At 36.8% G+C, this 23,462-nt stretch overlaps 9 protein-coding genes across 9 annotated transcripts; 4 read left to right on the plus strand and 5 right to left on the minus strand.

The window, feature by feature from the left end:
* Window positions 1–530: 530 nt before the first annotated feature.
* Window positions 531–1,760, plus strand: BRETT_000686 (uncharacterized protein; the record flags this gene model as incomplete). The annotated part of the gene is made up of 1 exon (XM_041279249.1): window positions 531–1,760. The coding sequence occupies one exon, from the start codon at window positions 531–533 to the stop codon at window positions 1,758–1,760; it is 1,230 nt and encodes a 409-aa protein (XP_041137463.1).
* A 366-nt stretch (window positions 1,761–2,126) lies between these two features.
* BRETT_000687 (uncharacterized protein) lies at window positions 2,127–3,365 on the minus strand (the record flags this gene model as incomplete). The annotated part of the gene is made up of 1 exon (XM_041279250.1): window positions 2,127–3,365. The coding sequence occupies one exon, from the start codon at window positions 3,363–3,365 to the stop codon at window positions 2,127–2,129; it is 1,239 nt and encodes a 412-aa protein (XP_041137464.1).
* Window positions 3,366–9,042: 5,677 nt separating this feature from the next.
* BRETT_000688 (uncharacterized protein) lies at window positions 9,043–12,144 on the plus strand (the record flags this gene model as incomplete). The annotated part of the gene is made up of 1 exon (XM_041279251.1): window positions 9,043–12,144. The coding sequence occupies one exon, from the start codon at window positions 9,043–9,045 to the stop codon at window positions 12,142–12,144; it is 3,102 nt and encodes a 1,033-aa protein (XP_041137465.1).
* Window positions 12,145–12,209: 65 nt separating this feature from the next.
* BRETT_000689 (uncharacterized protein) lies at window positions 12,210–12,929 on the minus strand (the record flags this gene model as incomplete). The annotated part of the gene is made up of 1 exon (XM_041279252.1): window positions 12,210–12,929. The coding sequence occupies one exon, from the start codon at window positions 12,927–12,929 to the stop codon at window positions 12,210–12,212; it is 720 nt and encodes a 239-aa protein (XP_041137466.1).
* Window positions 12,930–13,455: 526 nt separating this feature from the next.
* Window positions 13,456–14,937, plus strand: BRETT_000690 (uncharacterized protein; the record flags this gene model as incomplete). Its single annotated transcript, XM_041279253.1, has 1 exon — window positions 13,456–14,937. The coding sequence occupies one exon, from the start codon at window positions 13,456–13,458 to the stop codon at window positions 14,935–14,937; it is 1,482 nt and encodes a 493-aa protein (XP_041137467.1).
* A 94-nt stretch (window positions 14,938–15,031) lies between these two features.
* On the minus strand, window positions 15,032–18,766 carry BRETT_000691 (uncharacterized protein; the record flags this gene model as incomplete). Its single annotated transcript, XM_041279254.1, has 1 exon — window positions 15,032–18,766. The coding sequence occupies one exon, from the start codon at window positions 18,764–18,766 to the stop codon at window positions 15,032–15,034; it is 3,735 nt and encodes a 1,244-aa protein (XP_041137468.1).
* Window positions 18,767–19,283: 517 nt separating this feature from the next.
* On the minus strand, window positions 19,284–20,384 carry BRETT_000692 (uncharacterized protein; the record flags this gene model as incomplete). Its single annotated transcript, XM_041279255.1, has 1 exon — window positions 19,284–20,384. The coding sequence occupies one exon, from the start codon at window positions 20,382–20,384 to the stop codon at window positions 19,284–19,286; it is 1,101 nt and encodes a 366-aa protein (XP_041137469.1).
* A 377-nt stretch (window positions 20,385–20,761) lies between these two features.
* On the plus strand, window positions 20,762–21,478 carry BRETT_000693 (uncharacterized protein; the record flags this gene model as incomplete). The annotated part of the gene is made up of 1 exon (XM_041279256.1): window positions 20,762–21,478. One exon carries the CDS (start codon window positions 20,762–20,764, stop codon window positions 21,476–21,478), a length of 717 nt encoding a protein of 238 aa, XP_041137470.1.
* Window positions 21,479–21,559: 81 nt separating this feature from the next.
* On the minus strand, window positions 21,560–23,347 carry BRETT_000694 (uncharacterized protein; the record flags this gene model as incomplete). Its single annotated transcript, XM_041279257.1, has 1 exon — window positions 21,560–23,347. The coding sequence occupies one exon, from the start codon at window positions 23,345–23,347 to the stop codon at window positions 21,560–21,562; it is 1,788 nt and encodes a 595-aa protein (XP_041137471.1).
* Window positions 23,348–23,462: the final 115 nt, after the last annotated feature.

Here is a 23,462-nt window from a genome sequence, read left to right on the forward strand (position 1 = left end):
CCAAAAAAATCTCGGACTGCAGGTGTTTCCGAAATTGGTTTAACGGCTAAGAACTAGTCCGTTTCGGTGAAATTCCTTAAAAAATACACTATGTTAACGGGCTTTGATATGTTAAAGAACTACAAAGGTGCATATATAAAGATACTTATTGCTTCAAATTTGTCGTCCTCAGTAATTTAAAAGACCTTTTCAACCTGTCTTAATCCTGATAGCGCTTATTTTAAAGGGGTTTTGCTGAACTTAAAGTATTACCTTTTTTTCAGCCAAAGGTTTTTCAATTTTTTTTCGCCTTATCTGCGATTAGGCCATATTGAAAACAGCCCGCAACGGTCTTTCCAGGTCTGTCCTGAAATTTAACATAGATTTTGATAATTTTCTTCACATACATATAACCCGGTCAAGGTTCAATAATATGCAAACAGTAACGAGATAAATTTGTGAAACAACTTGAATCATATCCTATTAAAGATAAGCGTTTCAAATTTTTTTTTTTGCCTAGATAATCCTACTTATAAAGATCGGTACTTGGAATGCGTGCATCTTTGAGGCTTGACGAGCAGGAAAAAGGACAGAGATCATCTACAGTAATACAGGAAGTCAAATATAACAAAAATGCCAATAATAGAAGTAAATGGAATGGTGGTATAACACTTCCTCAGAGAATGGCGAGTGCGTGTGTCGGATCCGTTTTAACATCTTTACTGGTTACACCTTTTGATGTTGTGAGAATTCGGCTCCAACAACAGGAAATGCTTTTTCCACCTGGTCTAAAGAATGCCGACCGGTGTTGTAGGAGGATAGTTTTTTGGGAGGAGAACAACGGAGATATTATGGCAGGTGTGAGGGAAAATTCTTTCTGCAGTAAGAATAGTTGCGTGACGGAAAGTCGCCTACCAAATACAATGACAGGGATCTCAAAAATAGCAAAGAATGAAGGAATTAGCGCCCTTTACAGGGGTATTGGATTAACACTGCTAATGGCGATTCCATCCAATGTTGTGTACTTCAGTGGTTATGACATTCTTAGGACCAGCTCACCGTTGGAGAAATCACATCCTATTTTAAATCCGCTGCTTTGTGGAGCATCGGCCAGGATCCTTGCCGCAACTTCGGTTGCGCCGATGGAATTGATAAAAACGAGGTTGCAGGCGGTTCCCGCTAGGCAAAAGAATATACGCTCATTTGTAATTTTAAAGATGGTGTTGAAAAATATGTGGAAAGATCTAAGGGACAAAGGACCATCGAGTCTTTTCAAGGGCTTACAATTAACACTTTGGAGAGACGTTCCATTTTCCGGGATATACTGGGCGGCATATGAGTCATTAACGAAATGGTTCAAACGGACAAGACTTTTGAGTTCAGAAAGAGATGATTTGTCGGGTAGTAGCCCGTTCAATGGAACAATTTTCACAAGATCATTTCTCTCTGGTTCTATTGCGGGAATCACTGCAGCACTTTTTACCAATCCTTTTGATGTTGGTAAGACAAGATTCCAAGTGGCTTCGGAACAAGATCCAAAATCATTTGGTACTTTAAGTACATTAGCAAAGAAGGGCACTACCAAGGCTAGTGAAACATTGGGTAGACAACCGATGTTTAAGTTTTTATTCACAATATACAAAAATGAGGGGTTGGGAGCACTTTACGTAGGTATCTTCCCCAGATGCCTGAAAATAGCACCTTCATGTGCCATAATGATTTCAACGTATGAAGTTTCTAAGCAATTTTTCAAGAAAGTGGATCAGGGCCGTTTAATATGATAGAAAAGCGGCATGCGGCATCTATATACAATCACGCACTTATACATATATTTTATCTTTCTTATCTTGCATATTCAATGAGAAGTTAAGGCCGATCCTTAGCTTGCTTAATACTATAAGGATTCATCTGCAAAATTTTTAAAAAAAATCAACAAAAGTATAATTGTAACCTAAAACCAATTTGTATTACGTGAGGTATGATGTGATCTAAAAATTAGTAAATAAAGTATTATCTTTATGAATTTATATTGAGTTCATATCGATCAAGTATCGGTAAGTGTATAAAAAGAGGTATTTATATAGCAAGATAACTGCACATTTGAACACTTTCATTTAAACGAAGTTCGGAATTCGATTTTCTTAAATTTATTGCCAGATGCTAGATTCCTTAGATCTCATCAAGCTAGAAAGTCGTTGTGAAATTTTACCGGGCATGGAAATGCTCTGGGATGAAGCCGGTCTTTCTAAAGCTGGCTTTTTAAAATGACTGCAAAATGCGGCGTGAACAACTTTTCCCGCCTTTCCCACAGCCAGACATTCCGAACATGTTGGCTCCACACCAGATGTGGCTTCATCTCCGGCTCCTTCAAATACTTTTTTAGATGATGCATTTCTGATTTTGCCACTTTTTAATAAATTAAGCTCATTTGTACGGTCTTTGAGTTTATTTTCTTTATTATCATCTGACAACCTGGATTCCGATCCTGATCCCGATCCTGTAAGGGGATGTATTCTTTCAAATCCCGATTCTCGCGTAGTTTCAGCATATATTTTATTTACGGGGTACATGCTCCCTTCATTGACATACCTGAATAATGTATCACATCCTTCTTTCATTCTGTTGCAAGATGTCTGAAGACATATTGCATAATCTAGAAGAGAACCTTTTAGAACTGTACTAATCGCCTTTATCAGTTGTTCATTAATAACCTCAATTGAGGCGTCGATTTCCTCAATTTTTTCTTTGGCTAGATGTAGAGCTTGCCCTTCTCCCTTTTTTCTTTCCTCCTCTCTCACTTCGATCATAGTAGCTTGCCGCTTATTTCTTTGTACCTCCATTTTGTTTTCCCTTTGAAAAACATGTGCAAGTTGTAGATTAATATTCTCTTGTTTTCTGATCAATTCTTCCTCTGATCTGATCTGAATATCTAAAAGAGCATTATATTCAGATAACATTCTGGAGTTTTCATAATTTGGTAAAATGGCCATCCAATTTGCAATACTAGAAAAGAAATCCTGCTCTCTTTTAACCATTTTCTTCCTTGTATTAATTAATTTAGTCAATCTATAAGCAACTTGGGCTGCACTTGGTTGACTTGGACTTTTAATGCCCAGAGCCTCCAATGTTTTGAGAAGAGGATTGATAAACTGAGGTGGCTTCGCTCTTTGCCTTTGATATTGTGACACGAGAGACACTGAATTTGGTGATTTACCATTATTCCATGTATTGGAAGAATTGAGGTACTGTTGTCCTTGAGTTTCTTGATGCATTATGGCAGATGGATATAATGAATCGGAATCTAATGTCGGCATATTGTTATCATCATCAGGTTGATCGGTCATTTTAGGATATTGCTCTTGCCTCGAAAATCCAGTCTTCCACATAATTGAATTTGTAATGTATGTATATATTTAATAACCACTAGTGGGCTTTTTTTCTCTCAATGAATAGAAAATGAATGTACATATTTATAACGTTTGAATTTGCCGAGGACAAAATGTGATCCCATAACCAGCTAAATACAGGAAGCGTCTAACAGGGGCACAAAAATTCATATTAGGAAATTGGAATCAAAACAAGGAAGGAGGAGCGCAAGATCTGGGAGAAAAATAAAGAGAATTGTAAACAAAAAGATGGCAAAGAATAGAACAGAGCACATTGAAATTTTCCATCAAGATTACAGGGGAAAAAAGCAAAGCGTTTTCTAACGCTGCTTCCACTGATGATTCTTGTAATATATGTAAATCTATTATCAAGTCAATTTACATGATTCGTTTAAGCAGCAGCCGAAATAAAATGTATTTATTTAGTTTCGAAAGTAATGCAGTGTAAATGATAAAAGGGGGCAAAGATTGTTGTTAGTATGTGCTAATATTTGGTTGAGTTACGTAATCTGGAATGTGAATTTGGTGAACGGATGTGATTCTGATTTGTATGGTGATTGGTCTTTAATACGGATTGAAGAGGAAAGCGAGAAAGGTTAGTTAAACGAAAAGATGGTTGAGAAAAAGGTATTTCTCATTGGTTGATTAAGTAATCAAACAATGAAAATTAAGGAACTCAGGAAACCATCAGAGAAAAGTTTTTTGTTTATAATTAAGGGCTTTGCCACTTCTGTGCAGATGAAATATGCATGATGTAAACGGTCATGTGGAATAACGAAAGTTAACGAAGTTAAGCAAGTTATTAAGGGACCAACCTACTGATATTATTTCTACTACATAGGATTAGTATTAGCTGCTTATTTACGTAATTAGTATATAAAGGAAGCTTTCAATAAATCTCGGATTACAACAGATTTCCAATCTTTATTCCAGAATGTCTTTGTCATTTATTGATAGCAGGGAGAATAGAACTCCACCAACTCAAAGCGAGTGTATTGAGCTCATAAGGATTTTAGAGTTTGATAATGAGGATGTTCAGAAGATCTTCAACGCTAAGAATTTTACTGAACCAAAAAGGAATTCTCTTTTCTTTATTTTAAAGTTTAAGAGATGGTTTTGTCAGCAGTTGCATGGTGTTAGAACATCAACGACAGAACAGATTAGGGCAGTTGATAAGTTGTTTGATCTGAAGACAGCGGAAGGATTGCCGGTTTAGGCAATCTCGCTTACTTGAAGTAAGGCAGTTAATCTCTTCTTTGATGGTTATATCAGAGAGTAATTTAGAGGTGTAACTGGTTGGAGTATTATTACGATAATAAATGCTTTGTTGGAAAATATTCAGGGCCCAGAATGCATTACCTTTGAAGTAGATGCGTATAACGCATACAAGAATACTACTTCAGGTGAAATTATTGAGATTGTTGAGTTATTACTTTACGATTACAGTGAGCCAATGATTTTGGTTAAGGTTGCAAAGATGCTAGGAAAAAGATTTGAGGATTTATTCTTCATGGAGCTAAGGTTTCTAGGATCTATGCAGGATATGCATTGGGCAGATAATGTCAATAACATTAGAATCGTGTTCTATTGTCATAAATGGAGCGCATCCGGAGTTAATGTTAAACTTGAATCGGCTAATAAGGTTGTGACCCAAGGTAAAAAGGGTACAAAAGGGGTAGCCAGATGATTCGAAATGGCATTCAAAAAGGATAAAGAAGATGATTTTTTTTTTTTTAATTTGCCGAAAGAATGGGCACTTCAAAAAGGAATGCTCAGAGTACAAGAAATGGAAGGCCAGTAAGGCCAAAGAAGGAGTTCAGTCTTACAGTACTGAGGAAACTCATTGTATGGAAGTAATTGAACTTTCAGAAGGAACAATGGGTGAACTCCCTAAGGAAGTTTTCTTGTTGGATTCAGGTGCATCATGTCATTCGGTTACAGACGTGAACATACTTGAAGAGGTCAGAACTAGTGCTAAGCGGATAAAGACAGCAAACGGAAGTTCTGAAGTTCAACTTGTTGGTACAGCAAGGTGTGGTAATTTAGTCTTAGAAGATGCAATTTATCTAGAGCACGGTACACATAACTTAGTCTCGTTGTCAAGGCTTTTGAGGAAGGGTTTCAGGATTGTCTGGAATTACGACAAAGCATTGATATACGGAAGAGATGATAAGGTTGTGACTGTTGCCCATGAACGCAATGGTGTTTACGTCATGGATAATCCCGGTTTGGAATTAGTTCTAGAAGTCAGTGTCTCTTCTAAGCATAAGGATTTTCTTGCAAGCGTGCATGCCAGTTATGGCCATGCGTCTGTGAACAAGATGTTAAAGATAGTTGAGTCAATTTCGGAAAAGAAATTCTCTCAGGATCAAATAAGGAAAACTGTACAAGAATGTGAAGTGTGTTTGGGTCAGGTTAATTTGACTCATGGTAAGCAACACTTGGAAGTGGTTAAGAAACCCGGACACGTTCTTTGTGCAGATGTAATTGGTCCAATTAAGGGAAAGTACAGACTTATTGTTATAGATAAGTTCTCAACTTTCATGATCGGGAAGGTTTTGGAGTCAAGGTCTGAAGTGTCTCTAAAAACGATCGAAACAGTAAAGGAATTCATTAGCTTATTAAAGCTAGGAGGTTACAGGCCAATCTTCTTGAGGACAGATAATGAATTTGCAACTAAAGCTTTAGCCGCGTATTACAGGGATATGGAATTGTTGAACAGTTTAATGCTCAATGTAGTTCTTATCAGAATGGGCGTGCAGAACAAAGCGACTGGGATATAGAGACTAGTATAGAGAGACTCATGAAATGGGCACGGAAGCAAATGGACTTATGRACGGAGGTGTTTCGTCATGTGATCTTTCTTCACAGCAGTTTAGCATAATGGAAGAAAGATGGTTGTTCATTTGTTGTGCTGGGTTATATTGAGTTGGATTGTCTAAAGGGTATGTTACCTTTTAGATACAGAATCTTTTGCAATCACTATAACAGGACCCAGAAGATGTAAAAGAATAGTATTGAAGGTATCTTTCTAGGTTATTCTGATAAGAAAGTTTATCTGATACGGATTCTAGAGGTTTGTCTACAGCTGTCAAGTGAGAAGATAATCAGGAATTTGGCATTAAAGTAATGTCAAGAAAGTATTCATTTCAGGAAGGCCTCAGGTGGACTTGAGACCAGATTTGGATAAGGATTACTTGCTCGAAAAGTCGTCAGTTAAAGATGAGGTCCAGCGGGATGTAGATTTCAAACCAATAGAAGGAGAAAGGAAAAATGCGACAATGCGGTTTTAGAAGTCTCAGGTAAGCTGCAGGACATATTCTGCATAAAGAAACTCCCTTATCTCAAAGTAGAAAGGGATTTGCAGAGAAAGCAGTGAGACAAGCATTATCGATGTAACATAGTACATGTATCTTAACTAATTCGGGAAGATCCAAAGGATCAATCTATTAGTTACGGAAGGGAAATATATTGTTCCAGGTACATATAAGGAAGCTATGGAACATAAGGAAGCAGTAAACTGGAAAAAGGCCTGCGATAAGGAAATTCAATCATTCCGGGAAAGCAATGCATTTGAGGTTGTTCTTAAAAGCTCGATACCGAGAAGGGCTAAGGCCATTGATAGTCGTTGGGTTTATAATGTTAAGAAGGAGCCCGATGGTGAAAGGTTCAAGGCCAGAATAGTTGCTAAAGGTTCTAAACAGGAGCATGGAATGGACTATACAGAAACTTATGCACCGGTAATGAAGTTGGATAGTTTTAGGTTTGTCTTGGCATATGCAGCACAGCAGGGCTGGCGGTTAAGACAGTTAGATGCTAAAAACGCATTTTTAAATGGTGATATTGATTGTGAAATCTATCTCCGGCCACCTCCAGGTGTTCACCTAAAGCATGGAACTGTGTGGAAATTAAGGAAAAGTGTTTACGGACTTAAAGCAAACACCAATTGTATAGTATTAGACAATCAGGAAAGTGTTAAAGGAAGGGAAAACCCCTTATTTGCTGCATCTGATAAAGAAGGTTTGAATTATGCATTGAGATGCTTATTCAAAAAGGTTTTCAGATGAAAGACCTTGGTAAGCCAGAAATATTTCTTGGCATGACATTAAATTGTTGCAAGGGCTTTATAAAGTTAACAGCGAAAGGACACTATTGATAGGATATTGGGAAATGTATGAATACGGCTTCCGGAAAGGAAGTTGTTAAACCCGATACCTTTAGCTTGGTTTTGATGGATAAGTAGTCGCCCTGGCTATCGGAAATTAAGGAGTCTGAATACAAATCAATGGTGGGGATGCTATTTCATATTAGAAATACGGTAAAGTCTGACATGACATATCAGGTGTCAAAATTAGCATCCTATAAGGATATATTACAGGAAGTTCACTAAGGAAACACAATAGTTATTATAGTATTTTGGTAAAATAAAAGATGATGAAGGAAGGCATAACAAGGCAAGGATGCAAGGAATTTTAGTTCTTGGATACATCCAAAGAAGTTGCTATTCGTCAATAAGGATCCAAAATAATTAATAAAATGTTTGTGTTTAGTGATGCTGATTGGGGAAAATCAGGAAATGGAAGATCACAATCAGGAGGAGTCGTTACATTCTGTGGTAACATCATTTCATGGCATTCCAGAAAGCAGTCTAGCGTGGCACTTTCTACGGCTGAAAGTGAGCTAATGGCAATAAAGGAAGTAACAAAAACCGGTTTATACTTTTATCAGTTGTTAAACGATATTGGAATTCCAGTTAACTATGTTAATTTATGTGGAGATAATAAGGCAGCTTTGAATATGAGCAGTCACAACACTCAAAATCATAAGTCGAGGCATATCTCCATATCTTATTTTTTCATTAGAGAACTTGTGGAGAAAAGACAATTTAGATTATGGTATATCCAGTCTGGGGCAAATCCAGCGGATCTTTTAACAAAGAATCTAAGTCCAATTAAGTTGAACAACAGTCTCATTACTATGTTGCAGTGAGAAGGAGAAATCTTAGCGCAAGAAGGAGTGTTGTTAGTATGTGCTAATATTTGGTTGAGTTACGTAATCTGGAATGTGAATTTGGTGAACGGATGTGATTCTGATTTGTATGGTGATTGGTCTTTAATACGGATTGAAGAGGAAAGCGAGAAAGGTTAGTTAAACGAAAAGATGGTTGAGAAAAAGGTATTTCTCATTGGTTGATTAAGTAATCAAACAATGAAAATTAAGGAACTCAGGAAACCATCAGAGAAAAGTTTTTTGTTTATAATTAAGGGCTTTGCCACTTCTGTGCAGATGAAATATGCATGATGTAAACGGTCATGTGGAATAACGAAAGTTAACGAAGTTAAGCAAGTTATTAAGGGACCAACCTACTGATATTATTTCTACTACATAGGATTAGTATTAGCTGCTTATTTACGTAATTAGTATATAAAGGAAGCTTTCAATAAATCTCGGATTACAACAAAGATTTCTTAGATCTGCTCTGGCTGGAAAATTCGCGTGAAGTAACAGAATTTGAAATTAGTGCTAGTATAAGCTTGAAAGAGTTAAGAATGTGCAGTAAACACATATACATTGTGCTAAACCGATCTAGATAGCACAGGGATTAGATAAAACACGTGATAAGTGTTCAATAGATTAAATATAATTGTTTAATTTAGAACATTCTTTTATCGATTGTATGAATTATCTTCGAAGAGCCATGCAAACCTCTTTTTTCAAACTTGAGTCCAACTTTAAACTCGACTATGCCCCATGCTCAGTCAAGAAATGGAGATCATCACGAACTGGCTTAGAGTTGACATTGATTTCTCAAAAATCTCCTATAGTTAATGGATATTTCGCAGTTGGAACTGAAATATTAGATGATAGTGGCTGCCCACATACCTTGGAACATCTTGTTTTTATGGGCTCAAAAAAATATCCATACAAAGGCTTATTGGATCTTCTTGGAAACATGGCTTTTAGTGTTACAAATGCTTGGACGGCAACTGATCAGACAGTGTATACGTTAACGACTGCTGGATGGGACGGCTTCAGAATGCTTCTTCCAGTTTACTTGGATCATATTTTATATCCAAAGATAACTGATGCAGCTTGTTACACCGAAGTTTATCATTTAGATGGTGAGGCTAAAGATAAAGGTGTTGTCTACTCAGAAATGCAGGCTATTGAAAACCAACCTTCATTTATCCAGGGATTAACTGCTCAAAGAACTTTATACAAAAAATCTGGTTACAAATCCGAAACTGGCGGTTTAACAAAAAATCTAAGAATTTTGAAGAATGATGAAATCAGAAAGTATCATTCAGAGAATTATCGCCCAGACAACCTCTGCATTATAATTTCTGGGCCGGTAGATGAGGGTGAGCTTTTAGATGTTATGACCAGGGTCGATTCTGAATTAGATTCATTACCTGCAGTTCCTCGTAAGCGCCCTTTTCTTGATTCACCCCATGATGAACCTCTTACTACGTTGGTTAAGAAGACGGTCGAATTTCCAGATGAAGATGAATCATCTAGCGAGGTTCAATTTTCATGGATAGGACCGGATGGCAGAGATCTTGTCATGGATCAGGCTGTTGATATATTATGTAAATATTTCACCAGTACTGCTGTTTCTTTATTTAGTCAACATTTTATAGAGGTTGATGAACCTCTTGCCACTAGTTCAGATTTCTACTCGGACAGCTTCTTGAAGACGGGCATTAATATTCAATTTTCCAATGTTCCAACAAATGAAGCTGACACTTTTCCTGAAAAGGTTCTAAAGTTGATGAATGACCATTGCGATTCCAAGAAATTGGATTTCAAAAGATTGAGAGACCTTGTGGAGCAATCGAGAAGAAAATATCTTTTCTCTTCAGAAAAGTCTCCAGACAGTGCCATTAATATGGCGATATTTGAGGCCCTGTATGGAAATGCTGATGGATCCAGTCTTGAACAATGGCTAAAGGATTTGCATGAATATGATAAATTATTGACATGGAGTGTGGATAAATGGGCTCAGACTTACAAGAAATACTTTTTGAATAATAAACCTTGTATAGTTGTCGCAAAACCTTCAGCCAAGCTATATTCAAAGCTAAAACAAGAAAATGAAAAGCTAATTGGGGATCGCAGAGCTAAGCTAGGTAAGAATGGACTTAAAGACCTTGAAAGAAAATTACAGGAAGCAGAGGCAGAAAATGAAAAGCCTGTTCCTAAGAAAATAATAGATAAATTTGGACAGCCAAATCCTTCAAAAATCGAGTTTATTAAAACAACACCTATAGCTGCAGGTCTCAATAAGGATTTGGTAAATGACTCTTCTTCCTCTGTTGTGCAGGACATTCTTGGTGATCAACCTGCAAATTTCCCATTGTATGTCCATATGGAGAATATCGAATCAAACTTTGCTATCATAAACATATTATTCTCATCTGAGGTTATTGATAAAAAGTATTTGCCATACTCGAACATTCTAAGGAATTTACTAAGCTTTCCTTTACGCAACGACGATGGTACATTAACGCCATACGATGAACTCATAAAGCAGATAAATCAGGATATGCTTGGTTGTGTATTTTCATCGTCCTTCCAGGGATCATTTGCCGAATTGTTTAGCTTGAAAATGACTATCCCCGCAGAAAATTACGTAAAGGCCATTGACTGGTGTTACAAGCTTTTATTCAAAACCGAGTTTGATAAAAAGCGTATTTTAATTACATTGCGAAATGCAATAAATAGATTGCCTGAAGTTAAAAGAAGTGGAACAGTGATGCTTGGTTCGTTAATGAACAAGGTTTTATTTACAGACAGATCTTTGCGAAAAGCTAACGATGTTTATCAAAATCAACAATTTTTTAGGGATCTTCTTAAGCAGATCGAAACCGACGAGGGATTTGAGAAACTAGTAAGTATCTTGGAGAAAGTTAGGTCCCAAATGTTTGACCTTGCAAATATGAGAGTGTTTGTGGTTTTGGATCATACTAAGATCGAACATCCACTTTCTTCATGGGAAAGCTTTATCAAGAAGGTAGAAGAAAAGAAGGGCCTACCAGGTAAACTTGTTCCACTGCCATTGACCTCAAATGTACTATCTTTGGATGGACTTAACAAAGAAAAAAAATGTTTCATTGTCACAACACCTGGATCTGATTCCAGTTACATGTATTTACAAACGAAGGTGCCATTTGAATATGATAGTAAGGATGCATTCAAAATCATTCTTGGGGCTGAGTTTTTCCAATGTGTCGAAGGTCCTTTCTGGAAAGCCATAAGAGGAACGGGTCTAGCATATGGAGCAAACATGTACAAGAATTTTGAAACAGGACAGTTGACATTTAGCATTTACCGAGGTGTAGATACCCAAAAATGCTATGAAGCGGCTAGGAAAGTTGTCAGCGATTATTCCAACGGTGCACTTGCCATAAACGATGAAATGAAACGTGCAGCAGTATCGTCTGTTGTTAACATGTTAACAAATGGTCAATCAAATTACTTTGAAGCCGCAACAGCAGAATTCTTTAACATAAATTTATCCAGAAGAGGTCAAGACTACAGTAAACGGTTGATGAATGAAATTTCAAGTATCAGCACAGACGACTTGCTATACATTTTCAACAAGTACTTCATTCCTGTATTTGATCCTTCTAGATCTATATGCTTTATTAGTTGCAATCCAGCTCAAGAAGAGAGCACAACTAAATACTTCAAGAATATTGGTTACAAGGTTTTTGTTGAGCATGTTTCACCCTCGGATGAAGACAATGTGGATGTGACTGAAGAGTCAAAATTATAGTCGTTGACTTTATATATGTACTGGAATGTGTATAAATATAACATTATAAATAAACTCGTTGAGGATCACGCTTTTTTGTCAGAGATGGAGGCATCCACTGTCAATCCAGCAGCCTCGCCTATGCTTTTTCTAGTTCTATCGTAGTACGAGTTTACCTGTTTAATATTTTCTTCCTTAAGCTTCTGTGACTTCTTAATTAGCTCTTCGGTTGAAAAGGCTAGCTCCGCTTGCTTACTATATACCCTGGGTAATCTATTTTTTTCAAGACCAAGAATATATCCGCTGGATCTTTTGAATGTCGAGGGCATGAAAATAGCATAAGCAGTAATTCCGCAAGCAATAGGCACAATTCCTTTAAATATAAAGTTTGATCTTCTAGTGAAAACAACACCAGTAAGAATTCCTGTTAAGATATATAAGGTATTTGGCCATAAAGTTTCCTGTTTATCATGAAGGCTCGATAATGTGCGCATTGTCTGCCTTTCGTTCCTAAAATATTTATCTGTCTGTTCAATATACGTCTTCCTTAAAGCCGAAAATGCTTTGTCAAGATAAATCCTCGTGATTCTAGTGCATTTTTCAAGGACCGATTGTTTAGGCGCATTTTTAATCAGCATCAGCTTTTCCAATTCTGAACTTTCTTTCAACGGGTTTCCTGGTGCAATATCTCCTGTGTTATCAGCATAAAAATCTCGTTTACTATCGTTAAGGAGAGGCTTTTTCATAGAAAAGCATACAATGCCTGAAATAGCAACAGGTATCCCGATTCTGAATATACCTATCATCGTGAATCAAAATAAGTTTCCCAATTTTCTTCTTAGTACAGCCGAAGTTAAGCCACGTATATGTAAAAGCATTGCTTTACAGATGGTGTCGGGTATTCTTGAATGAAATTTGTCAGAATTAAGCGTCTGCGCGAATCGTCTTCCCATGAAAACATTTTACCTATTAAACACTCTTTTATCTCAAACTACCTTATTTTAGTTTTTTTCTTTCATTGAGGGGGAAAACTTACTATTTCCTAGCCAACATCACAAACAATTCTATGGCCATTAGAAAACAATCGTTATCTCTGATGGCAACCCCTCCGAAAATTCCAATGTTTCAAACACTGCCTCAATTCCCGAAGTTCCTCTATGAAAAAGCTACTCTTTCCCCGCAACAATAAAACGTGGCTGTGCTGAAGCGAAGGAGCAAGATAAAAGCTCGAAGTTTTCACTTTTATTTCTCCTGTTTGCATTACATTCACATAACATTGAAACATTGATCCCAATTTAAAGCATAGTAGTAGCTTTATTATTAAGGAGCAAAATGTTTGATCAATTAAAATTGAGATTGAGCTCTAGTGGTACTATTTGTGGAGCTAATCCTGCAATTGGGAATGAAGCTAAGCCGACAATCAAGCAAATTTATGAGAGTAGGCAAAACTTTGGAGTGAATTTTGGTTCCCTATTTGTCTTGGAGAAGTATATATATGGCGATATGTTTATTGAAAATACCGATGTTGAACTTGATGCCATTAGGAAATGTGTGAAGTCAAAAGGATTGGAATGGACTCGTCAGAAGCTAGAAAATCATTGGAATCGATATTGTACGGATGAAGATTGGGAATGGCTTAAAAACAAAGGGGTTCAGTCAATTAGGATCCCTATTGGTTATTGGATGGTTGATGGTGGAAGATTTGCTCAAGGAACATCTTTTGATTCGGTGAAAAGTGTGTACAAGAATGCATGGACTATTTTTATTGAGAAATACATAAAAAAGGCAGCACAGTACCATATATCCATCTTAGTTGATTTGCATGCATTAGAAAATGGTGCCAACACAGGACAGCATAGTGGTGAGACCTTTTCAGAACCTGGCTTTTGGAAGGATGTCAAAAGTATTGATCACACATGTCAATTACTTCAGTTCTTATCTTCATCAATTGACAAATACGACAACATCAGTGCATTGCAAATAGTCAATGAGGCCCCATTTGATAACGAAGCAAAATACCAAAAGAAGTATTATACAAGAGCTATCAATTGTATACGCCAATCTAATAAAAGCATTCCGATCGTCATTAGCGATGGGTGGTGGCCACAACAGTTTGCAGATTGGGCTTTAGAAAAGGGAGGTGCAAAACTTGGCCTCATTATTGATGATCATGTTTATCGATGCTTCTCGGAAGATGATAAGAACAAATCTGCTGATCAAATAATTTCTGATCTTGAAAATACAGTAATCAGCGGTGATGCTCCGCAGAAAGCGGATTTTATTGTTGGTGAATATTCATGTGTTCTTGATGGAAAGACGTGGGAAAAGACTCAAGGGAACAGATCTGAAAAAGTAAGAGAATTTGGTAATAAAGAAGTAGAATTATTCCAGAAGAGAGCTTGTGCTGGTTATTATTTTTGGTGTTATAAATTTCAGTATGGCGATGGCGGTGAATGGGGATTTAGGCCAATGATAGATTCCGGATCTATTCCTACTAGGAACACCGAGCCAAAACAGCCTTCGGATTCTGAATTCAAAAGATATCTCCATGATTTTTTAAAAGGACACGAGGATTATTGGAATTCGCAAAATCCAAATGAGCAATATGAACACTGGAGGTATCAGGATGGCTTCACGACAGCATGGAATGATTCTCTCGAATTTTCAAAATTTGATAATTCTAGAATTGGTAGGGTTAACAGTTGGAAAGCTGCAAGAAGAGCACAGTATGTCCATAATAAAGGAGAAAGTCGATTTCTTTGGGAATGGGAGCAAGGCTTTGATAAGGCTTTGGAAGTATTTCAAAACTTATAGTTACAGCTACAAAATAGCTTGATTATTGTTATTTTTCTTTATTCGGCAACTCATTACATTTGTATGCATTTCAATGAAATAATAAGCATTTTTTTCACTGCCCATCGGCATCTATGATAGGGTAAACATTTCTGGTGTTGTAGTAAAATGACCTCCATTCTGCCAATACATCACCATCCGGTTGAAGGTCCCCCTTTTCAACCAAAGTATTAATCTTCTTACAGCATCTCAAAATGGCTTTAATAGTGTCATTCCTCTTCTCAATATCCTGCTTTGGTGCTTCGGCCCTTTTCTTTTTAAAGAGCTTTTTGCTGCATACATGAATAAACGAGTCTAGGAGATCTGGGCTTGAAAAGATTTCTGGATGTAAAGCAATGATCTTTAGCACGATTAGCAAACACAAAAATATTATTGTTGGATCATCCTTAAACGAACATTTGACAATTTTCATGAACAAGGTATCGTAATCAACATCAAATAAAATTTTCAAGTTCAAATTGCCCTCAATAGCCGTGAGGGTTGAATAGATAAGCTCATAAATTTGCTTTCTGCTCTCTAACCCATCATCAAGTTTGTGCTTAAATGGTCCTATTTTGACAATCTTTATGTACTCCTTCTTTTGTGTTAGTTCACTTTCCAATATCCTTGGAAGAAGCTTTGAGACCATAGGTAGGCCAACAGAAGGTCTCTTATACACGGCAGTAATCAAAGTTGCCAAACCGATTTTCTTGAGTTCTAGATTTGAGCTAAAAATAAAGTTTTCGGAGGTAGCCTCTTCAAGGTACTTTCCCAAAAGGGCAGCATTGTGCTCCAAAAAAGTACTCCTATCTAGACATAACTTCAAAGCCAATGTCAGGGATACTTTGACTTTTATAGAAGACTCTCCACTAAGTTCGTCATAAAACATTCGCACAATTTCTTCATTGGATAAAGCCAAATTTGCGAAACACTTAGAGGCAGCTTGACATTCAACTTCTTCATCCTTACCAAAATTTAAATTCATTGTTGATTCAATACTCAACAGAGTATCAAATAGATACTTTATCGTGCGATCATTGAGTTGAGCGCATTCCAAAACTTCACCCAAGCAATTTAACATATGAACGTGGTCATACTTTTCATCCGTGAAATTCTCAACAAGAGATGGTAAGCAACCTTCTAAATTTGACTTCACAATTTCGGCAGTAGCATGAACGGCCGCCTCACTTATTTTAGTATCTGGATCTCCAAAAAGTTTAAAGAACATAGTCAAATCTGGATGCAGTTCCATAGATTTAGAGGCCTGTTCTAAGAACGTCAAAGAAAATAAAATATCCTTCCCGCAACTAAGGTTCTTTTCAACGTTATCTATGGAGTCCAAGCCTCCGGATGCCACATAGACAATTGCCAATAACCTTGAAACATATGGATCTGAACGACTTCCACTTTTAGAGATTGCATCAATCATCTTTTTTGGCTCAGTCTGTTTTAAAATCGCCCTTGCATATTGCGTTAATGTGGCATTATCAAAGTTATTAATTTTTGAAAAACGGACCAAAAGACTTGTAAAGGTATCCGACAACGAACAGTCAGTAGTATTCAATATATGAGCTAAAATTTTGGCGCACAAAATAGAATTGCTAGCCTCCATTGTATACGATGTGCAAAGATCAGCCAGCTCTTCCGATAATTTCTTTTTTTCTGGTATATTTAAAATGTTAGCTTCCATCATTGCCAATAATGTTTTTAAAGACTGTGTTCTAAATTCAGAAGTTGTAATGTATTCGACAAGACGATTGATGATTCTTTCAGTCCACTCATGCTTTACCAATTTGACAACCTTTTCCGAATGGACCAATTCGGCGATGCATCTCATATCTGTCAGAATCAAAAATTCCAATGAAATTGTATCCGAAAAGACTTCAAGAGACTTTAAAAGTACTTTGTCTTCGTCTAAAACATATATAACCAGATTCGACAGGCAGCTAAGACACTGCTTTCTAATCTCTGTTGAATAATTTTTATTCAGAGTTTTGTCAATAAGCAAATGATCGAATGATTTTTCAAAAACCGCAAGGATATTACCTGATGGCTTATCTCTTGTAACATAATCAGATAATATCTTGTCAAGAAGAAATAGCCCCTGGGTTATTAACTCATGATTAGATGATTCTGCTGATGCGTGTATATTTTCAATCATAATTTCAAAGCCGGCACCAAGATTGTTCAAAGAATTATATAGTAGCAAAGTTGAATAAAGCCTTAGTAATTCAGGTGATGGGGGTCCATTCCTTAATTTATTAAGAGCCGTTAAAATTTCAGGAATCCAATTTTTATTTAGTCCTTCGACGGCACAAGATAGCTGTGTAATAAATTCGTATAGAAGAGTTAATTTTTCAGAATGACGAGGAGTCAATATTCCAACGTAAAACTTGCACAAGTTGTCGGCATTCAATTCCAATTCGGTACGAGGATCATCATCAGTTTTCATGCTTACGTCAGAACCTCTTCTTGCAATTGCAGATTGTCTCAAAGAATTCATTGATTTTAAAGTGTAAAATGGACCGTTTTTGTTTGTAGCTTTGAAAAGTTCTACAAAGCAGTTCAAGATCTCAGTCAAAGATGTGCTATTGGATTCAGAAAGCTCGAGTGTAAGTTGCTTCAAGGTAAATCGATAAACAGAAGGAAGCTTTGTGGGAAGTTTCTGGATAATAATCTTAATTAGTGCAGCAGCATCCTTTCTGAGCATCCATGAATTACTACTACCATATTCATCACACTCTTCTTCCTGCTCGTACTGTTCTTCTTCTGATGTATATTCAACATATTCATTATCGGTTTCCTCCTCTGCGTTATTATCACTAATAACATCGTTATCCCACTCAGAACTATTTTCCGAATACGGATCATATGTCAAAAATAATCGACACGCATTTAATACTTCATCCGAATATTGTGATGTAATTTTAGAAGAAACGTTGGCAAAAGTGGTATACAAACATGTAAATGCTTCAGATCTAATTATGTCAATATCTTGTTGAACATCGAAGTCATCATCCGGTTTGTTTAATGTGTCCAACCTTAAAGCGTTCATTATATAAGGTTTGATCTTTGAATAAATGTCCATTATTACGGCCGGATTTGATTTTATCAAGGCGGCAGAAATGGAAAGATAAACAGCCTCATACTTAATTTCATCAGATGATTGCACTTGTTCCAAAGCGAGATTCAATATCAAATCCAAGATGGATGATGACATCAATCCTCTTGAAAGTATTGCTAAAGCAGAAACAGATTTCTTTGCAATAATTGCATCAGCATGGAATGAAGCATAAACTAGCATCGTAGAACTCTTTGACAATTGCTGACTAGTAAAATACTTACCCAAATACTCCAAAATGTCGGTTAAAATTTCAATGTAATCAATAGCATTGCAAAAAATATCTTGATCTTGCAAAATAATATCCAAAGTGCCTTTGACTATACTTCTTCCAACTGAATCATCAGGAGTAAGATTTTTCAATATGTTGTGAATTGCCATAGTGTATATTGATGATGTAATTGAAATCTGATTGGGCTTTTTGGAGGACAACTTATTCAAAATGGAAACCACATAACCACTTAATCTTGGAGATAGAGATTCAAAGCATTTCAAAGCTTGACTTCGAACTTCCGCAAATTCATCGTCAAGACATCTGAGCAAACAATCAGCAAACTGATTCTTATCTTCAGAAGTATATTTTGATTCAGGACTTTCCAATTCCTTCTCCAAGTCATTTAATGCCATAAACCTGAGATCAGGGTCTGTGTCCCTAGTTTGGGTGAATAGATCGTGAAGATAGTACCTCATTACAAATCAAATGGAAGTTCACAACGCAAACAATTGAGTAATAATCAACCCAAAATTTATAAACTTCCTGTTATTGCCAAATTTCAAGAAAAAACGTTCAAAGTGATTGCTGATATATATTATTGTTCACAAGATTAAAGTGTTAGCATAGCATCTTTATGAGCGAATTGAAGATCTTTAATTCGGTCATGCATCTCTTTACTGTGAACGGACAATGTAAAAAAAATAAAAGCAAAAAAGGTATATAAATTGGAAATACAAAATGAGCGGGAAAAAAAATATAATTTCCTAACGATCTCTATCATAACTAACATTCATCCTCATACGAAACATAATATCTTTGAAACGAGCAATGTAATAGAACGATGAAAAAAAAAGAGAATTTGAAGAAAGAAACCAGACTTAGACGTATTAAAAAAAGGCAAGCAATCGTAATTTTGTCAGAAGAAAAATAGAAAAAGGGAATATGAAGTAGCCAAATCCTTTTGGGGATGGGAATAGCAAATGAAGCTACTGCTCAAATGAAAGACATAGTGTTGAATCTTTGGAATAAGTTTCCACAACCAGCCATCTCATTCTGCTGCTCTGCTTTCGACATCCATGAGGTAAGATTCCGAATTCTTCTGGTAGATGATGGATGCGTGCTAATGAACTCAGGAACCGAACCTCCATTCTGTTTTTCAAAATCGATCATTCTGGACCAGAAGCCTGGCGCCTTTTTGGGGTTAAAGCAAGCAGATGACATAACCATCAAGCCAATATAGTCTGCCTCAGTTTCCATCTCCCTTGAAGATGGTCTTTCTAGTCCTAAACTAACAATCAAGCTTCCAAGATTGTTAGAACCAAACATAGAGTATGAAATTAAATTCAAGGTAATGTAAAACGGTGATTTTGTTATTTTTTCTCCAATGTGGTGTGCAAGTTGATGACCTAATTCATGAGATAGGACAGTGGCCAAACCATCATCATTAGCACATAATGGTAGAATTGACCTGAAAACGAAAACCTTACCGTCTCCAATAACGAACGCATTAGGTGTCTCGCGTCTCATTGCAACATCATCAATAACATGTATCTTCCAGTCAGTGACTGGAATACTTTTAGTGTGCATGTCTTCAAATAGATTTTGTTCTTCTCCTGTCTCTGGGTCATGATAATGCTGCGCAGCATATATCAACCTTTTCATAACGTTTTTCACCTTTATTGAAGTAAGACTATTGTCAGGAAGGACATAATTTCCATATTCCGCCATGATTGACTTATATGACATTTGTCCCACTTTATTTTCTAGCCATTGTGGACATAACATTAAACGTTTTCTTTTGGTCACTGGCGCCTTTTCAATATGTGTGAAACCAATAAATAAAAGAACAGCTGCACCAATAGTGAAATATCTACTGGAATACCAGGCATTAAACGGAAACCTTGGACCCGTGCTTTTCCCGTCAAAGTAAACATAGCTAGTATACAATCTTCGAGAATTGTTTCCATAAAAGTATGAATAATTTGATTTGATACCAGCCTTGTATTTTAGTTGTGTGAATACACCTTTAAAAGCAGCATTTTGCGGATGCTTGTACTTGGGAAAAGCCCTAAGTGATGAGAGTCTGAAAAGCATAGTGAAGATAAGAACTTGCCAATTGATGAATATTAAAAAAAAGCCTAGATATAAAAGATAACAAGTTTCAAGATGAAGCAAAGGTTATTTGATCAGATAGAGGTACTGTACTTGCTTAAAGTTCAATACCCTCCTGCTTATTCTGCCTGTAGCAATTGATTGAAATTTTGAAGTTGCTGCTGATCTTGATGAAGGAAGGCTGTGCAACTTTCCGGAGTGAAAAAAAAAAAGGTTGTGTGTGAAAGGGTGCACAAAAAGAGAGCAAAAATGAAGCTGAATGAATCTAAAATAGAAGGAAGAAGCATAGACAATGTGAAATATTGTGAAGTGTATTGTATTCCGCTGATTATTCACGGAGTCGCATATTGTACAGTCAGATGACTGGTGATACAGATGAAAAGATTAAAGGTGACCTGTCTGATGAATCAACAGCAAATGTCAAAGCCCTTTTCTATGGAGTAGGGGCAGCAACTGCCATCATATATGGGCATAGATTTTACAAGCGAATATTATGTCGAATACCCACATCCTTAGATATCCCAAAAAGGACTTACAGACATCGGTATTTGTATGGAAAAGTGACATCTGTAGGAGATGGTGACAATTTTAGATTTTATCATTTGCCTGGTGGATATAGAGGTGGATGGGGATGGCTCAGAAAAATTCCCGAGGTGAACAAATTTAGGGAACTTAAAGGTCAGACAATCCACGTTAGACTTTGTGGTGTAGATGCACCTGAAAGGGCACACTTTGGAAATCCCGCACAACCTTTTGGGGATGAAGCCTTGTATTGGCTAAGATCATACATATTAGGAAAAAAGGTTTATGTAAAGCCGCTGCGTATGGATCAGTACAAAAGAACAGTATCCAAGGTCGAAGTATTGAAATGGAATGGCTACAGGGATGTCAGTGCAGAAATGATCAAAGCAGGGTTTGGTACTGTTTACGAAGCAAAGGTTGGTGCGGAATTTGATGGAAAAGAGATGATTTATAGACATTATGAAAAGAAAGCTAAAAGGCATCGCTTGGGAATATGGAGCATTCCGGCAAGACGGAGAATGACTCCACGACAATACAAAAATAAATATTCATGATAATCAAATATAGTATTCAAGGGCAGAATAGTTACTTCACTCCGTGAAAAAAAAAAATGGAAAAAGGATAGTAGCCATTTCTTAGCATTTAACATAAATACCTCTTCTCATTTCAGACTCACGTTGCTCGAACATGACCTGAACTGCAATTCCAAGGCATATACATGCGATCACGAAGAATCCAAGTCCATGCTGCGTTGTTAACATGTCATTAAGTAATTGTTTTGAACCTTCCTTTCCTAAGCAGAAGCCATAAATGTTTGCAAGCATCATCAACCAGATATTTCCAACAGCTCCAAGACCGCACACAAATCTGTACCATGACTTTCCTCTATAAGGATTGAATAATTTTGTAAGAATAATTTCAGGAAGCAAGAACACAACGATTAGCCATCCCCAAATTAAAAGTCGAAGCTCGATATCATGCCAGATAGCAACAAATGAGAAGACGGCCAATGATGCCAAAATTCTGTTATGTGATCCTCCAAGAGGTATGTAAATGTATTTGATAATCCATTTATTATATGATCTGTGCCATGCCCTCCAAAACTGAAGGGCAGAATAATTGTTATCAACACAACGAATCATATTTTCAGGTGGATCGATACCGTCACACAACGCCCAAAATCTGAAAATCCTCCACGGAATTAGCAACTTTAACCAAATAATATTTAAGTTGAAGAGACCAATCATAGATATTTCGAAAGGAGTATCGCCTCTCCAAGCATGGGCCTTTGACACTGCCACAACATAAAGATAATGAAGAATGACCTCCATCATTAAGATACATCCAAGAAGTCTAATGCCATACAGTGCCGTGCGTTTCCAAGTCACTGATGGGAGTGTGTGTCTTGATTGGAAGAGGTAATCATTAAATGTGATGATAGGACCGGCAATGAAAAGCGGTGTGTAAAAGCAGTATGCCAGGTAGTTAGAAAAAGAATAATCAGAAATAGGGAATGGTGCATCCATCCGGCGTCTATCATTAACGAGCATTTCGTCAATCATTTGAGCTTCTGCAGTTGTTTCAGCGTTGATGCTCTCTTTGTTCTCAAGGCTTTTATCATTTAACGGAATTTCTTCTGTCTCATCGCTGAGTTTTGCTTTATGCGACTGGAGAGCAACGGATGCAACTCCCTCTGATATATCATTCATTCGTTTAATATAATCCAAGTTGAAACTAAGCATTTTGAGTAATGTAAAATTAAAGAACACATCCCATCTTGCAACAAGTCCCGTAAAAGAATCCATAAAGGAAAGGGGAGACCACAATTGGCCGAATCTAACTAACCTATATTTGTCGTTTATAAATAGTGTAGAAACACCGTATATCCACAAAAGAATAATGCCAAGCCTATGACTTTTCTTGGCCACTTTTCCTAAGAAGAATTCAATTGTCACATGAAACAATATCTTTAAGCAATTGAATCCGTGAATTGCAAACAAGAATATCAATCCACAAATAAGATCAAAGCTCGTCCGGCTTGTTCTATGTATGCAATTCACCAAGTGTCTTGAGCCGCAATGTAAAATTAGCAATGCTGCAATCTGAACCAAATTATCTCTGAAGAACCGATATTGAGAATCCGAATTATCAACTTTTCTGCCAAAGATCCATCCTTTACTGAGAATTCCTTGATAGATTGGGTAATTTGGATTTGTCTCATTACTAGCAGTCATACCAGCCCTTATCATCAACGGCACAACAATTGCAAAGCATACATAGTAAATACGAAATTCAAGAGTATTCCAGCGTGATGGAGTGGCCGATTTGATAATCTGTTGTCTGTGTTTCGGATCTTTCGAAGGTCCCAAGCGATAGTCCAATGCCTCGAGCGAAAAAAAGTATGAAATGCTCGACCAATTCATTTTGTAAGACAGAAAAGGATAAAAGAACAGTGATTCAATATCTAAGATAATCCTCCTGCTTCTTCCCACACGATTAAGCAGCAGACAGACCACAAAAGCAATAGTCTGTTTATTG

Source organism: Brettanomyces bruxellensis, chromosome 8 (assembly GCF_011074885.1).
Source record: "Brettanomyces bruxellensis chromosome 8, complete sequence".
NCBI lineage: Eukaryota > Fungi > Ascomycota > Pichiomycetes > Pichiales > Pichiaceae > Brettanomyces > Brettanomyces bruxellensis.